Raw genomic sequence first — 16,411 nt, forward strand, 5'->3', positions numbered from 1 at the left:
AGCATATTTAACTTTATCTTCTCCTTTACTCTAAATTAAAATTCTACACGCTCCCTCATTCCCATTTTCAAGTTGAATAGTTAGGCTGGGCTCTCACAAAGGACACATTTCGGCTGAAACCCTGCTGCACTCTGCCAAAAAGAAATCTTATGCAGATCAGAGCTGTATTTGATATTACTACATTATTTTTTGATTAAGCTGTTTAGTGATTTTCCCCCTTACACACACTGCACTCACACAACTTGAGATTAAATGCAGAATAGCAGCAAAGAATATACAAAGTTACGCATGGATTAATTTTATTTTTAAAAGTTTATTTGCTTAGCATATATGAAAACTTTACCATTTTCATAAGTAATCATGTGAATAGAAACTTAGGGACATTCTTTCACATAGGATAAATAATGGCAACCAGAAATAATGATGCTGTGCAGAGCAAGGATATTGAAAAAAAACATTCTGGATTACAGGTTTTCAACATAATATGTATGTACTAAGTGCCATTCCACAGAAACCTCTGTGTGTAAAGCCTGTGTTTTACGTAGACATGCAAATATAAAGATTTTCAGCAACTGGGCTTGAGTGCATTTCAGAGACATGAAACTTAGTTATCACTTCCACATAAAGCCACCAGGATGGTTTCATAATCCCCTTTGAGTTCATCCTGTAAATTTAAGCATGAAAACCCGACAATTGTTAGAATAATGGTCTCAAGTAAAATAAATTTCAATTAACATTCAATATACATTGATCAAATATCAGTGCTCCATCTATATAAATTAATCCCTTGATAAAACACAAGTTAGCCACAGACTGAGCTGGAACCAAGCACCATCACTGAAGTTATTAGTATGATCTAGAAATAAATACATGCATTTCCAGAGTGGAGCACAGGTAGACGAGGCTAGTAAAAATGTTGAGAGGTTTAGTGGCATAAGTGAGGAAGAGATGCACAGAAGAGTTTTATCTAAGCTTTTACTCTAAATAAAGGGAAACTTTCTTTCTTAATCAGTGGTGTCTAATGCTCATTAATATTAAAACACTGTTTATACACATTGTGTCTAGGAGCATCTCAAACAAAGGCCAACAGAGCAGTGATACTCTGCTCATCATGGGATTGCTTGTTCAACTTGGTAAAAATGGATAATATGCATTAAGTATGCAGTGTAATTATTACATGCACTTCTTGTTTTCTCTAATTTTAATGTAGTTTTCAGAGGTATATGAAAAGTGTAACCAAGCTATGCCTCAAGACATTTGGATGCAATCACCACTTTAGAACATGATGAGGTGGTGTAATTACATACCAAATTACAGGTAACACACATGCTCAAGGAAGATTTGAAGTGACCTACAGGGCCTAACTGAAAAAGTAGCTGACATCAACAAAAATCCAAAAGACATTTTCATACATGTAGGGAGTATGTTGCTACTCCAATCAAGACATCTTTTTCTTTTTTTTTTTTTCAGTAATGTCTACTACTCTCCACAAAGATGCTTTGCCAGTTTAGCTTTCTTCAAGTCCCTCACCACTTGAATTTTCTGGAAAATACATTGGGTGGTCAGTCCCTTTTAACAAAATATTTCTGTTAGTTTAACTCATTTACTTAGGTCATAGGGGAAACAGGCCAAATACATGTTAATAAAATTAAAAATTCATTTGCTGGAGTACCCAAATGTTAAAAGCCAATATCCAGTTGTGCCAAATACCTCCCTTAGAGCTGTCATGGCAATCATCTCCACTGTCCTGCCAAGGACAAGAATTTGGGGATATTGTACTCTCCTTTCAGCTCTTGGATTCTACTGTAAGGTGATATCCTGAGACATGTATCACTACTAATTCCACAGCTCTTTCAACAACGACTTTGACCTGGAAAAGCAATTAGTCTCCCAGCCTGTGGGCCATTGGAAATGTAAGGTATTTGTCTACAACGAGCTGTGCAGGACAAACTGGTGACTGAGGAGCAGCAAAGTTAACAGATCTTTCCTGGACTTCAAAAATCATCTGGCTGCTTTGTGTTTCACGTGTTACGAGGGAGAACACCTACCATGATGGCCTGGCGGAGGGAGATGCCATACAGACTCTTGTAATAGCCTTTGATCTCATTCAAATCCACCTCATGGCGTGAAACCATGATTCTGATGAGGTCTTTGTGCCGGGTCCCAGAACCCTGTTAAAACAAACAAAGAACAACAGGGGAGGAAAAGGAGGGAAAAGAATTATGCTACTTTTATCACTGAAACACTTTTTGACCAAGTTCCTTAGGTTAATCCATCAGACTTCTTTATAGATGAACATACCCCTTTCCTTTTCCTTTAGTATCTCTTGTAACAGGGAGGTCTCATATCTGCCCTATGAGCACAAAACACGCCTGACAGGCTACCTCCACCCTGTTGTTTTTACGGTTTTTAGTATTTTTAGACATTTCTTTAGCTGTTTCCTAAAAACCGACATGTCCTTCACTGTGCTTGCTCGACATTAGGGACAGCCTAGACTTTACTGCCTTTTTAAATTACTCTTTTAATAGAGCAGTGATCTGCATTTTCGTCATGTTTCACTTAATTTTTCCCATATGGCTCCTAACCAAGTCACAGGAGTTATGACAATACCTACATACTGGACTGTTTCATGATCATCAGCTGCCTCACTAACATGGGCTCCAAACTTGCCAGAAGGATCATGAATTTCTCATTATAGATTAGCCTTCCACAAGGTTCCTGCTAAGATCTATAACTGCTCTCCTTTTCCCTTTTCACTATAATTGTTGTTTCGTAAGAAGGGTTCCAGTCTGCTTCCTGTCCCTGTAACAGTAAAAGATATGTGTGGATGGACAGATACCCTCCTGAGCATATGACAGCAAACAGACAACTCCTCCAACAGAAAGTCTCCAGTTTCAAAGGAAGGAATAAAAGGAGCGAGAGAAATACTCTGAATTTCCCTCTGCAGTCTTTTTCTACAACTTTTTCTACAACAAAGGGCCTAGAGACCTCTAGCTAACTTTTTATTTTTCAGCTTATAAAGCACCTCATGTTTACAAAGAGATCATCTTTATTTAGATTACCTTCATTGCCAAATGGAGTTTTTCTGCAAAGAAAGCTGGCTTGCTTGTGGCACACTTGACTGTAATGAAGCAATGAGACAAAGTCACTTCTGCTATACATGTAATAAAAGTATAATAAAACACTTTCAAAACCCTCTCATTTTTCCTACCCACATACCCTATTTATGTACTTCTTTATTACTTTTCTTCATAATGTATGAGGACAGTAAGATCCTTTCCTCTGTTTACTCAGAAAGCAATTCAGTCAGGGGAGAATAATTACCATAAAAACAACACATTTCTCCCTAGTTTACTGCCCTAAAATTAATAAGGGTGTTGCAATTTCCAAGAAAAAAAATGTGAAAACATTTATGCCTCTTATACCAGAGCTGGAAGTTGAAATCTGATATTCTGTAAACCAAGCTGTAGTTTAATTTTGATACTAAGAGCAATCTGATGAAAATTATTCTTTTATCCAAAGTATATTTGACTGTGATACAAAAGCTAAGAACAAGATGAGGGCCTGGTTCCCAATCACATCCCTGATCCACTGGTAAGAGGGAGTCCCTTCCTTACCTTACTGTTCATGAACAACAATCACTAATTTTGTATGAACATTTGCTTGAACAAAACCACTGAAGGAATGTTTTTTAATGTTCTTAATAACCAGTATTATAAGTATTCTTGCAACATGAAACTTAGAGAAGAGTGGCTTTGGTTGAAGACGGGTTTAAAACTATTGGATTTTTGATACAAACTGTACCTGTTTTGACAGCATTTTTGGCATACAGGTTTCTTTTAAAGCTATTCCTATGTTGAATAGCTCATCTATTCCCATTGAAAGACCCTTCCAAATATTGGGAGAGGTATTTCTACTCATCCATCAACTTCAACTTATTTTAGGTGTGTCAATGAAATCACCAAGACTAGATTAGACTTTACAAGGTATTATTTAGCCAGCTCAGTGAAGCAGGGTAAGTACAGAACAGTTTCTGATCAGAGCAATTATGGCAAAAATAAAAGGTTTAGTCAGAACATACAGTAGGTTTCAATGTGCAGAACCACTTACCAAGGGCAGTGAGGCAATTCTCAATATCACCTTTCAGCTCCAAATCCAGTACCTTGTTCATGTCATGCTTGCTGTATTTGGAGTACTTCTGAAAGACTAAATAATGGAAAGAACAGTGTTCTCCCTGCTCTGTCTCTGCCCTATTCTGTCCTCACTGCTGCAGCAGAGGGCTGTTTGTGGGTCATCCTTCTCACTTTCCTCAGACAGCACAGTGTAAAGAGCAGTGTAACTGCACGCCAGGTACTGCTGATGGAGTCGGCATACGGAATGGGACTTTGGTAGGAAATAGGACTTTGGTAGTATAGGGGAAACTGGCTAAGAAGCAAGACCATTTTGGGGAGCTGCCATTGCTTGGCACTGTGATCACAACCCAACTGAGACTTCAGATTTTTTAATAGCCTAAATGATATTGCTCATCTCTGCTACTGAAAGAACAGCTAGGCTGCCAACCACACCCTTAGTCTGCAGGCATACTTCAATGTCTGGATAATCTGCATCTTCTCTGAATTCATGACGAGACAATGTTCAAAAATCATCCCAGAGAAGCATGGAGCTTTGTTCAACTTACCCCTTCGAAGATGCGGGTAGCTTCTCGTAGTAAGAACAGTTACAAACACACCAATATCTGTTCCTTTCCTTTTCTCTCCTGCTTCATACAAGGCCTGTCATAAAGAAAGAAAGGTCACAAGGTCAATATTGAAATAGTAAAAGTCAAACAGGAATACTGTATTTTGAGGGCCATTGCTTGTTAGTAATGAACACTGGCCCTTGATCCAATCCAGATCAAAACTCTACCTCAGACTAACTCCAGCTCTGTCAAATAACACTTCATACTTCACTTATGTCTTAATAGTATCTAGAGAACACTATGCAACAATATGAAAACATATTTTCAGACATTTTACGACCATCATCTAGCTCTCCTGGGTGTACTACATTCTTGAACGAAGCTATTTTTCACTTGTGACAGCAGTCTGCACGAAAGCCTCAGGACTGGTAGGATTTCATAAGACTGACTAAATTATCTCTGCAACTATCTGGTGCAATATGTAGGAGAAACCTATCTACTAAGTACTTCCTCATCTTTCCAGGAGTCACTTTTACTTCCAGGAAAGTAAAAACCACATCAGTATCCTCCATTTTCCTCACCTCCTCAAACCTCTCTAAGGCTAAAAATAAAAGACCTCCACACAGCATGAAGATTTAACACTCTGCATCAAAAAAACCAGTGATGAACTTTTGAACTTAGGAAAAGTATTAATTTACTTTCGTAACCAGGGCTCATGACAGAACTAAACTCTTTATGTAACAGGAATTAAAGCAATATTTCTCAATGGCCTTTTCTTGGCTGGGTTTTTTAAAAAAATCAATTTGAAGTCATCTAAACTTAAATTGTAACTGTGATGTAACATTTTGTTGGTGAAAGCTCAGCAAGGACTGCTGAGTTTTATCAAGGTTTTAGCAAAGATAGTCCCGCTAATTTGGAAGAAGTAAGAAAAAGATCAGATGCTTATTTCAGAATTATTGAGAAATGACTGTGAGGTTTACCAATAATCTTGAAACATCCATCACTAAAAAGCAATACCACTATCTAGCATACTGTGGAGTTCACAATGGCCAGTGTATGGTAGCTGATCTGAATATAGATGAGCACACCCTTGTTCCTTGATTCAAGAACTCTTTTGTACAGAAGCAAGACTGGGTCTGATTCCCCCACCTGTTGACTTGAACTCCAAATCGTGTCCATGCTTTTCATGAACTAGACGAGGTCCTGCAGAAATGTTTCTGAAGCTAGATATAAGGGTGAAGATCTAATTTCCATCATATAATTAACTTTCATGAATTTTGTAAAATACTATCTCCTCAGAAATGATTGCTGTATGACATTGAAATCTGTCAGGACTGCAATGCAGAGGGTTCAGACAGCCAGAGGAATCTCAAGAAGTCAGAAGGAGTTCTGCAAAGTGCCAATGACCATACCCTGGCATCATTGTCAGCAAGCTCATCATTCACGTGAGGGTTTTCACATCGGTCACCCTACATAAAGAAATAAATAAAATTTCACTGGTATTCACAATCATTCAGTTCACTAAAGCTCAACATTTGAGACTTCTGCAGCACCACTCTCGTACATAATCCAATACATAACTGGAAATAGGTGCTGTTACGTGAATCATCCTGTGAATAAAATTGTTTTATTTGTAATTAGAGAACATACTTCTACAGACATCAGTGACTTATTCCTTTATTCCTGCCTAAAAATCCACAGGAAGTATTTGTTTCTTGACATAAAACTACAGGCTTCAAACCTGTGACCTGGTCCCTGATGATCATTCAATAGACTCCTTTCAAGTTGATTTGAAATTTAAAACTGGAAGTCCAAACCATGCACATGGATGTATCAAAAAATCATCCTGTATGCAAGTACAAGATTCTTATACGTACACTCAAAAATCAAATATTTATTCATTTTAAAAGGGTTTTTTAATTGGGAAGATCCAGTGTTTGAACTCATCTACTTTTGAATGCAAATATACGAAATACTTTGTCTACTTGTTAACTCCCTGCCCTTGTCCCATTATCTAACTACCAGAATATTCATTAACAAGAAAGAAAAGAACTTTATTTCTCTAATTTTAAAAATATATTCTTTTTCTAGTCAATTGACCTGACAGTGTGCCTGTTATTTTTTCTAGTGCTTAAATATAACACAAAAAAGTCTTAAAAGCATAACTGATTAAAAAGAAATATTGTTTTACAATAAAGTTTTTAAAAGGCATTTGAGATAAAATCTCATTATATTTTGTTTAAGGACAGTTTCTAACGGTCTAAGATTTGAGAGTTTAAAAAAGCAACATAAATAAATAAATTTTGCCTAAATCTTTATTCATTACACATCTCTCTAAAGTAGTCTTGAGAACATTGATTTTTGATTATAGATATTGTCACTCAAAATGCTTAAGCATAGCATACCTTGGCTAGAGCAACCAAAGCCTTTTGAAAGTCTCCAGATGTGTCAGAGATGATGTCTTGTGTCAGATCTCTCTTCAGCACTGCAATCAAATAGTTTGTTTTGAAGTTATCAACTAAGTTGACTACATAATCCTTAAAGGTCCCATCAAACCACTCTATGATCTTCTTCAGTATTTTCTTAATTTTCCCACTTTAAAATGCCCACTAGAAATATGGTTTTCTTTTAATTTGGTTTCAAGTAAAGGAGTTTATTTAAAATATATCCTTTAAATCCTGAGATGTGCTTGAAACTGGAGGTTAAACCTAAAATGTGCTGACAAGTGTCCTTCTCTAAGGTCTTGTGGGTAGCACTGTCTCGGGTTTCTGCTTGTAAAATACACAAACCTTGTTTTGAGCCTTTTTCTTTTTCATCCTTACTTCTGGCTGCTCTTATTAGCATTGAACTCAAACACAAAACTCACCCAAAAAATCAAGCTTTTAATACAGGCATCTAAGAAGAAACGTCTTGGTAAAAGTTACCTCATAATCTCAGAAAACAGGATTCAATTAGACAATACATAGAGACACCACATTACATTGTAGTAATTCCTTCAAGTGACTTCCCCCTGCAGTTCACTGGCTGCTCCTACTGCTAACACGTCTGTGTTGCTGACTCAGTAAGATTTGTTTTTCAAGCCTATGCTTTTATCTTAAAATATCAGCCAAGGTTTAGTTACAGGTGAAGAAAAGCAGCTTGTCTTCGCATGCATCCAAGAAAACATCTGAATGTATGACTCCACAATCCATGAGACCACCACAATCCCAGCAGTGGTCATGTATCCTTTCCTTCACTATTGGGATTGACATAGTTCAGCAAAAGTCACCCTGATCTCCCTCACAGCAGCCCTGTCAAATTTTTGTGAAGCTTCATTTGCCTCCCATTTTGTTCTCAGCTCCTCATACTAAGAGAGGTTGTGAATCCAATGTGTCTGCTGTAGGGTTATACAATGGTATAACTTCTTTCTTGCTTCTTAATACTTCTTTCTTGCTCTGAATTACCTTCTTTGTAGTATCTGCTGGCTTCTCTGATTTCTTGGTTGTTTCTTGAGGCCAGAATCTCAATTAAGGTATCTTCATCAGTTCCAAGCCCCTGATAAAAGTGATTGAAGATTTAGAGATGTTATTCAATAGAACAAACTTAAAATTTGTAACAGAAATAAGATGAAAATCATTGGCTTGGCTTTGAAGACACCACATGGAATGAGAAATAAAAATTAAACAGGTTGTGCTTCTATATTGTGTAATTTCAGCTCTTTTAGAATTAAATTTTTATCACATTCAATACACTGGTGTCAAAAGGAAGTGCTAAAAGGATCAAACAGTGCACATGAAATATAAGAATGTAAAATCTATGAAGAGAAAATACCTCCTTCCCTTTTTTCTTTCTCCTATGTAAACACTAATGTAAGTGCTATGGCTCCCATTAACAATCAGTTTTCAGAAGGCAAGAAGGAGTTCATTCTCCCAAACGAATCTCCTCTAACTCTGAAATTCAGCAGGGATTACTGGGTCCTGTTCTCATAAACTGAGTTGCCAATACAAAAATTTTATTTAACAAAATGAAGTTAAAATAAAGATAATACACAAATCTTGAAATCTATGTCCAGTGTTATTTACAGGCCTTGATCAGTACAAATGTTCTCTAGGAAAGTTCTTCTCTGAAGATTTTGCCTTACCTTCATAGAGGCTCTTAATTCTTCAGCATCAAATTGAGCTGGAGTTTTCAGCAAAGCCACAGCAACATCTTCTAGATGGCCTTTCAGAGCTTTTTTCAAAGCCTCTTCTAGACTCTGTTTCAGGAAGAATAAGAAAGACACCAAGTTAATGAATGGTGGAAGTGTAGCTGCTGTTCAGTCGCAGTCCAAACATTAGTCTGGCCTCTGATCAATCTAAGTCTACATCATTCCTATATATAACAGAAAGAATTATGAAGCCCTACTTCAAGTTTCAAATTTGTCACATTTGACACTTTACATTAATTAAAGTGTCAGGCAGGGTTTTTCAGTAAGTATTCTGGAGTGCTTTCACACATTGCAGTTCAACTGCATTGAAATATTTACAGCATCAGAAGAAGACTCTCAAAACAGGCTGCTCGTTCTTCAGAGAAGATAATGTCATATTACTCTTACAATTATGGCTGAGTTGTTTGTTTGTGTAACATTTGAACTCATTGTTTATGGCATAAAGTTTGAAGTGAACATATGTAATATCACCCTAAACAAAACCACAAGTTCTGAAGGTAAAGGCTATATTCTAATTTGACCTAAATTTAAGTGGGGTGAAAAAAAATTAAAATCTGGTTTATTCTACTGTCTATCCAAAACTGTTCTAAAATCACTAGAAGCCCCTCTCTGTAGCAGCATTGGTAGGTTTGTGGAAGAGTGTTACGGTCCTACAATTCTCCTATTCTACTCAGTATTCTGTCTTTGCTCATCTATACCATTTGAGCCAGAAGAAACTTTGATAATCTGAGTGAAAATTAAGCTTGGTTTGATATACTTTACCTTTCCTTTAGCCTGCTGATAGGCAGCTTTGATCTGCTGTCGCTGAGCATTTGTTCTCTTAGTCAAGATGTCAATAATGGTTGCTTCATCCACACCTTTAAATAAACAAACAAAATTCCAATATATTGAAAATATATACATCATTAAGCCAGTTAAATTATTTTATCTGCTTTATTTCATATTTTGATTTCTTGACAAACTCAAAATTCAACAAAAGGAAAAGTTGTTATTGTCTACAAACTAACAAGATTAGTTGTGTAGCTAAGAAACCAAATAAATAGATCCATGTAGGACACAGAAATTTCATACAAGAAGTCTTAGAGTGTTCTGAGTGTAGATCTTCAACTAAACTGAAAAAACCCTAAAAAACCCCAAACAAACAGAACCCACATTGAAAGGCAAATTAGATGACATTCTCCTTTAATCTCAGTAAGTCAAACTGAAAAATCTTTGGAAGCACAAAGCACCAAATGTGGTTCTCATTAAAAGAGAGATGTGTAACAGAAGTATACAATATATTATCAGCATAATCACTGCCTCTTGCAGGAATTCTATGGAAATCAAGCCAAAAAGTATTAGTATGGTATGTTGCAATATTATTTCCTTCCCTAGAATTTACATTTTTTCAATCCTTCCTTCAACATATTCAAGAACTTTAATATAGCATTAAGGTCTGAAAACATAATACAAAGTCAGGCTATCAAAGAGTTGAGACTCTTCACCAAGTGGCATAATTTAATGTATTTCCAAGCTTTTAAAAGTAGAGGCACCTCTCCCACTTGTCACTGCCTCTTGCTCCCATATTTTATTCAGTGCTATTCTCAAAATTTTCTAAGGAAGAGTCCTAATGTAGTAAGTTAAATATTTACTCCTCTTACCTTTTACAGTAATAGCTCTGTCCAAAGCAACAACATCAGCTGATGGATCAAAATTTGGGTATGTCTGTACTCCACGGATACCTTTTGAGCTCTTCTGCAGATGGAAAATAAAAAGTAAAATTTAAAACATAAACAAGATAAATATTGCTCTTACCAAAGAATATTTTTGCCTAGAAGCAGTTTTGAATGCCCAAATAAACTACGCATTTGGGATTGCCCTTTATCATCAGGGAGCATACAGTTTTGTAGCTACAGGTAATTGAACAGGTTCAATAATGGACATGCATTGGATCTATTCCTTTCACAGCTCTCATATTAAACAAAAAAGTACTTCATAAATTGGTTTAGGTACCTGAACATCTATATCTTAGTGTAAGTTGGATTTCATAGGAAAATAATTAACTATCATAATTAGGAAATTATGCTCAAATTTTAAAGGCTCTAAACACAAAATTAAATTCTACAGGCACTTCCAGTAAAGTGCTATTTTCTTTGCTTATCTTATGCAAACTGACTGTGTTGTCACATTGCAGGTGTCCTCAGCTGATTCATATCTAAGCTTTCAAACATTTCTTGCATTCAAGATCTCGGGGAAGTGTCCAAGCCTAACCCTACAAGGAAGTGGAGACCTCTCGCCCAGCCTCTTTGAAACTTTGGACATAAGTCACAGCCTTTGCAAAACATTGTCCACTAGCTGATTTTGGTGAATCTGCTCCTACATGGGCACTCCCTAGTCAATGTGTGAAGATCTCTGGGAACTGTACATCAGATCATTTGGCTTGTCCTATATCAGCAACGTGACACATCAAGTTACAGGTAGGACTAACAGCACTAAATAACTCATACAGCACTCACCTCAACAGCACTAAGTAACTGATTTAACTACTATTAGCTGATTAACTACTATTACAGAATTATAAAATGCTCAAAGATTCTTGGATGAAAGATTTATAGAAAATTCCTATTGTTGTGATATGCAATGAGGTTTCTTATTAGAAGACACCACAAGTTTAGCTAGATGATTCAGAATCTCCTATAGTCTTTCTCTTGTTTCAAAAACTATTTCAAGTTCTTTAATCCTTTGCAATTAAAATAAAATACTCCAAAAGAAAGGGCAAGGTTTTATGAGTACATATTTTACATACAACAGTTTGCATTGAATTTTGTACACTTCTAGCGTCTGATGATTAAATGCTCATCTCCCTACACAATTGTCTCACTAGGAGTTGTAAGAGAGCAGACAGGCTGCATACTTAAATCTCTAGCGTAGAGATACTTAAACGTCATATTTAAATCTCTTATTTAAATCTGGGCATCTTTAGTCTCCAGCATACTTTTCAAGAGATCATTGTATCTTGTCTGCTAAGTCAACAAAGGAGTGGGACTGTCTCACTGCCTGTTTCTCAATCTTGCAGGCTAACCTTTGTATGCTGGTTTCCATGGCAAACTTATCTACCAGCAATACAAAAGTCTCTGTAACCACTGTAGCCAAGAATGACTCAGGACCCTGGGAATGGAATTGGAATAGGACGGTGGAGCCAAAGGTTGGTGCACAAAATGTTATGGAGTCAAAATTACAAAATCTACAAGGGCCTAGAGCAGAAAAAATTTTGTTTACTGAAATTTACCCTAGATTTTACAATTTTACAATTTTGTTTTCAATTTTAAGTTTTTTTGGGAACTTGTGTGATTTCACAACATACTGCTTTACCTTTGCTTTCATTTCATATCTCCACCTCATTATTACAAAGATTCTCCATATCATCCTAGCACAGTAACTCTTCACTCCTCACAACCTATCGCTCCCTTCTAATGTATAACCATACTCATTGAGGTTTTTTATTTCATGTTGTGGCTTGTTCCACCATGAGCATGACATATGATATGAAAGCTAGGATAAATACTAGTGACTTCCTCCTTTTCATTCCTGGGTTCCAACTCATGTCTTCCTAGACCTCAGTCAAAGAATCCCTGTTTTTTTCACATACATTACCTGGACACGTTCATACACGTTCACACAACTCAGCATCAGATTAGTACATTAAAGAGGCTGATCTGAGTCAGTCAGTGACTGGGAATTACAGTTTAATCACACTAACTAGCTCTGCTGAGGAATTGATAACTGGACTGAGAGGTGCAAGTAAGAGCAATTTTTCATCCTGTAGCAAACTTCTTATATTATATGGTTACCTTTGGCTAAACACTGCAATAAAATTAGGTTCCGGTTCTAATCTGCTGGAGTTTTGCCATTGTTTTCCCTCCATTTGCATGTATGAAAGATGATAATACTTACAATACATTCCTGCTCCTGGTTGTCAATGAACCATGCCTGCTTCAGAAATTCTGATACCATAGCCATGTTGACAGAGTTTCTGGGAAGAGATGCATCAAACAATTTTTCATCATTTTCAGCATCAGTGCAACTCAAGATTTCCTACCCTCAAAATCACTTCTCTAGCACAATGACCGGTCGTGGTTAATGTCCCACAGGGTAACTGGCCTGTGCTATTGGAGGCAGGTAACTTTGATGTTTCATGAGTGATGTGATGCTCCACAGCTGCCGGCTCACCCCTACATTCCCAGCTACTTTCAGAAGTTTTAGATAAGAACAGCCGTAGTACTATGTATGTGCTTATGGTAATACACTAGCATTAGCACTTACTTACAAAGGGAAGTTACTAGAAACCAGTTAGTTAATCTATCATCTATGCCCATTTAGTTTGATCATTTTGAAATTCACTGGTAAGCAAGGGTTCTTGTCTCATCATTTACAGACGTTGGAGTTCTTGTGTATTATGTTAGGGAAAAAGAAATTCCTTGTTAATATACTTTCATGTAATTTCTTTGACTAGACATTTTCTAAGGAAGATGAGTAAATCTGGATAGTTATATATACATTGCTTTTTTTAACATATTTTCTACAATTTCTACATAATAATAATAAATCATTATTGATTTAAGAAGAGGAAATAAAAATAAGTTTTGCTTTTTACCACTCAGAAAGAAAGTCCACCCAGCTTTCCCAAAAGTCACTATGCAGAAAAGGAAAAAATGAGAGATGATGTGACATTAAGTACTCAAAAATAATGAATAGGTTGCTGCATAACAACTTCAGTTGCTGGTGTGGGGAATATTCTGTTTGTTAACTGAAATAGTGAGGAAATAGAAAGAAGAAAGAAATGGTTTATCAAATCAAGTTATTCAAACTGGATTTTTTTTTTAAAACACTCTTCCTCAGCAAGCTCTAGGGAAGACTTGGTTTTTAAGTATACATGTAAGCAATGACTAGAGATAGTGCTGCTGAGTTAACAAGACTGATTTTGAAACTGGTGTTAGAAGACAAAATTCTGTTTGTAGTCTTGGAGTACAGATGATATACACAATTATAAAAATTATGTTAGTTATGCTGCTAACACATCCCCGCTGTCCTGTAGGAAGGACAGAGACCAGCCTTTTGACTTGATACAAGTTGAGGACCAGGGAGTGTAGCTGCAGCCCAGCTCTTTCTTTCCTTCACAGCAAAACTGTAAACCTTGCTTCTGTACTGCAGCCAAAAAAATGACAAATACCTCACACAGCCTGCCTGCAGCTCTCTCCAAGGTAAGACCCAGCCATATTCTCTCTTTCCCAAAAAACTCTTGCTTTTGTTTCCTTCCCTCAGGAAGGAATTTAGCTCTGCCTGTGCTGTCAGAAAAGCTGAAACTGATTTAAAATCTGTATTTGTATGCTATTTAGAGTAGGTCTCAACTGGGTAAATAATGGACAGAATTTTCAGTCAGATTTAAGGATCAACTTTTTCGACCTACTATTTATTCAGGATCAGAAAAGCATGCTCACATCACAATTGCAAGCTGCACTTTTCTCAAGCTGTCAGAGTGACTCCTGCACCCTTTTGTGGACTGAAGGCAGCTGGGGCAGATGAAGCAGTATGGTGCCCAGAATTCTGCTGCATTTTGTAGCAGCACACATGGAGGCCACATGCAGGGGATGGGAACACATTTTACACAGTCTCCGTACTGGGTACACTGAGTCATCAAGGCTGGCATGTCCTGCTGTGTCTGCTGACTAACTGATCCACAGAGCAGAGAACCACTCCAAACTATGCAACAAGATTCAGTCTCCCAACACCAGATCTGAGAAGAAGTGTGTTTTTCCTGATAAAGTAACCCTATTCAGAGAGAGCTAGCTTCAGGAAGCACATCCCTTTCTTCTACATATTCCCACACCTACCTGTGACACCAAGCTCTAAAGGTTTCCATGCCTTTGGGGCTTGCTGGAGCAGAAGGCTACTAGACTACACTAAATTGGGTTTATTAAGCCTCTAAAACTTCATGTCTTTTCTGGCTTAAATGATACAGTAAGAAAAAGAAGTCTGTGCCTTTAAAACTTTTAATTTTTTTTTTCTCTTGAAATAAAGACACTGGCATGCAGATCCATCTATTTCCATCTAGTAAAGAAATAATGTAATTTTAATATAAGTCAAAGTAGCAAACAGCCCTTGGGGGAAGCTGAAGACCTTAGTCTGCTTAAATTAGCTTCGCCAGGTAAGAAACCAACTTAATATGAAATTCTTCTTCTGCTTTGAAAGAAACTACAGCCGATAAGAAAAAAGAAGGCTGGAATCTAGGAAGACAGCCAGTCCCCCTGATGGAGACAAGGTCTTGCCCAATACTTTGTTCTGCCACTCCAAAAGGCAAAGAGATCATGTAAACAATACGTACATTTAGGAGGGATACATTCAATACAAATACCTCTTTAATGTGGTATTAAAAGGACTAAAGCTACTGATTCCCAGTTGGAACGACCAACATCACAATGGGATTGCAAAAGCAGACAGACATCCAGACTGAAAGCCCTAACTGTTGCTTCACAAAAATCACCACAATATTGCTTTCTGCCTGGCTCTTAATCCCCTGAAGATGCACCCTTAAACAGGACCAATAAAATTTTTAATATTTTGTGAAAAGGCTTTATTAAACATATTTAAATTTTAGATTTAGATTTTTACACAACTAGATTTTTACACTACAGTCTATGTCAAATGACAGCATTTTTCTATGCTTATTTAACCATATCATGAAGCATGTTAGATGCCTGGTTACTTTCAAAGGCTCAATAACAGGATCTTGATGTAAATTACAATCATGTCACCCAGTAAGAAAAATAGGCAGGAAATCTAATATAGTCATTTACTTTGCAGTGGAAAATCTGCTGAATATGGAAACATAGAGAGGAAAACAGCCTCATCCTTGTAAAATTCTATGGAAAGATTTAGCAGGAAGAACTCCAGATGATACAGCTTTAACATGGCTTTGCCAAGTTCTCAGTCAGAAAAGTAGGATTTTGCTCTTATGTTTCTAAAACATTGGTTTGATTTCTAAAATTTTATTTCTATTTTGATTTCTAAGAGATTTGATTCTCATCACTTTCATGAACAATGACTCCTCTACAGTCACAATGCAGCAAACTTGTTAAAGTATCAACAGCTGTTTCTATTTTTCATGTTTACATACACAGCACAGTAGTTTTCTAGGAACTCTGGTTTTACCACAGATTTCCATAGCAGCCTATTAAAAAGACAAAGAGAAAGCATATGAAATGGTCTACTCCAAATAAGTTTGCTTTTGAAGATTTATCCATTTTTTATTCCCTTTATTTAATTGCATTAAATAAAAGCAATCATTGCCCAAGCCCTTGTGTAAAATGTTTCAGAATGGAAAGAATTTCTCCTGCCCGCACCCGTCTTTTTCCCTGACAACAAGTCCAACCCACAGAAAGTTTGCACCAGGTCACTTGACAAATTCAGCATACAACCCCTAAAGTGCTGGGTCTACAGAGAGCAATAATGAACTACAAAATCCTACCTTCCTCCTCACGAGCACTGCCTCGCAGGGCTGCACAGTCCGG

The 16,411-nt window shown here is 36.8% G+C and overlaps 1 protein-coding gene across 1 annotated transcript; it reads right to left on the reverse strand.

The window, feature by feature from the left end:
* Positions 1 to 387: 387 nt before the first annotated feature.
* Positions 388 to 12,872, reverse strand: ANXA1 (annexin A1). The gene is made up of 12 exons (XM_054283460.1): positions 12,798 to 12,872; positions 10,505 to 10,598; positions 9,627 to 9,721; positions 8,799 to 8,912; positions 8,122 to 8,212; positions 7,084 to 7,163; positions 6,091 to 6,147; positions 4,679 to 4,772; positions 4,111 to 4,206; positions 3,063 to 3,121; positions 2,049 to 2,171; positions 388 to 664 (listed from the first exon to the last, which is right to left on the reverse strand). The coding sequence occupies exons 1-12, from the start codon at positions 12,861 to 12,863 to the stop codon at positions 605 to 607; spliced, it is 1,029 nt and encodes a 342-aa protein (XP_054139435.1). The 5' UTR covers positions 12,864 to 12,872; the 3' UTR covers positions 388 to 604.
* Between the last annotated feature and the right edge of the window lie 3,539 nt (positions 12,873 to 16,411).

The sequence above is a fragment of the Melozone crissalis genome, unplaced genomic scaffold (assembly GCF_028551555.1).
Source record: "Melozone crissalis strain CALT ecotype California unplaced genomic scaffold, PUWL_Pcris_2 ptg000036l_1, whole genome shotgun sequence".
Taxonomy (NCBI): Eukaryota; Metazoa; Chordata; class Aves; order Passeriformes; family Passerellidae; genus Melozone; species Melozone crissalis.

Excerpts from the sequence above, each read along its gene's own strand:
- ANXA1 (XM_054283460.1), bottom strand. The coding sequence starts at position 12,863 with ATGGCTATGGTATCAGAATTTCTGAAGCAGGCATGGTTCATTGACAAC. Across the intron at positions 7,164-8,121 it reads CAGCAGATACTACAAAGAAG|TGCTGAAGAGAGATCTGACA; the intron begins GTAATTCAGAGC and ends ATTTGATTGCAG. Across the intron at positions 3,122-4,110 it reads GAATTGCCTCACTGCCCTTG|TCAAGTGTGCCACAAGCAAG; the intron begins GTAAGTGGTTCT and ends GCTTCATTACAG.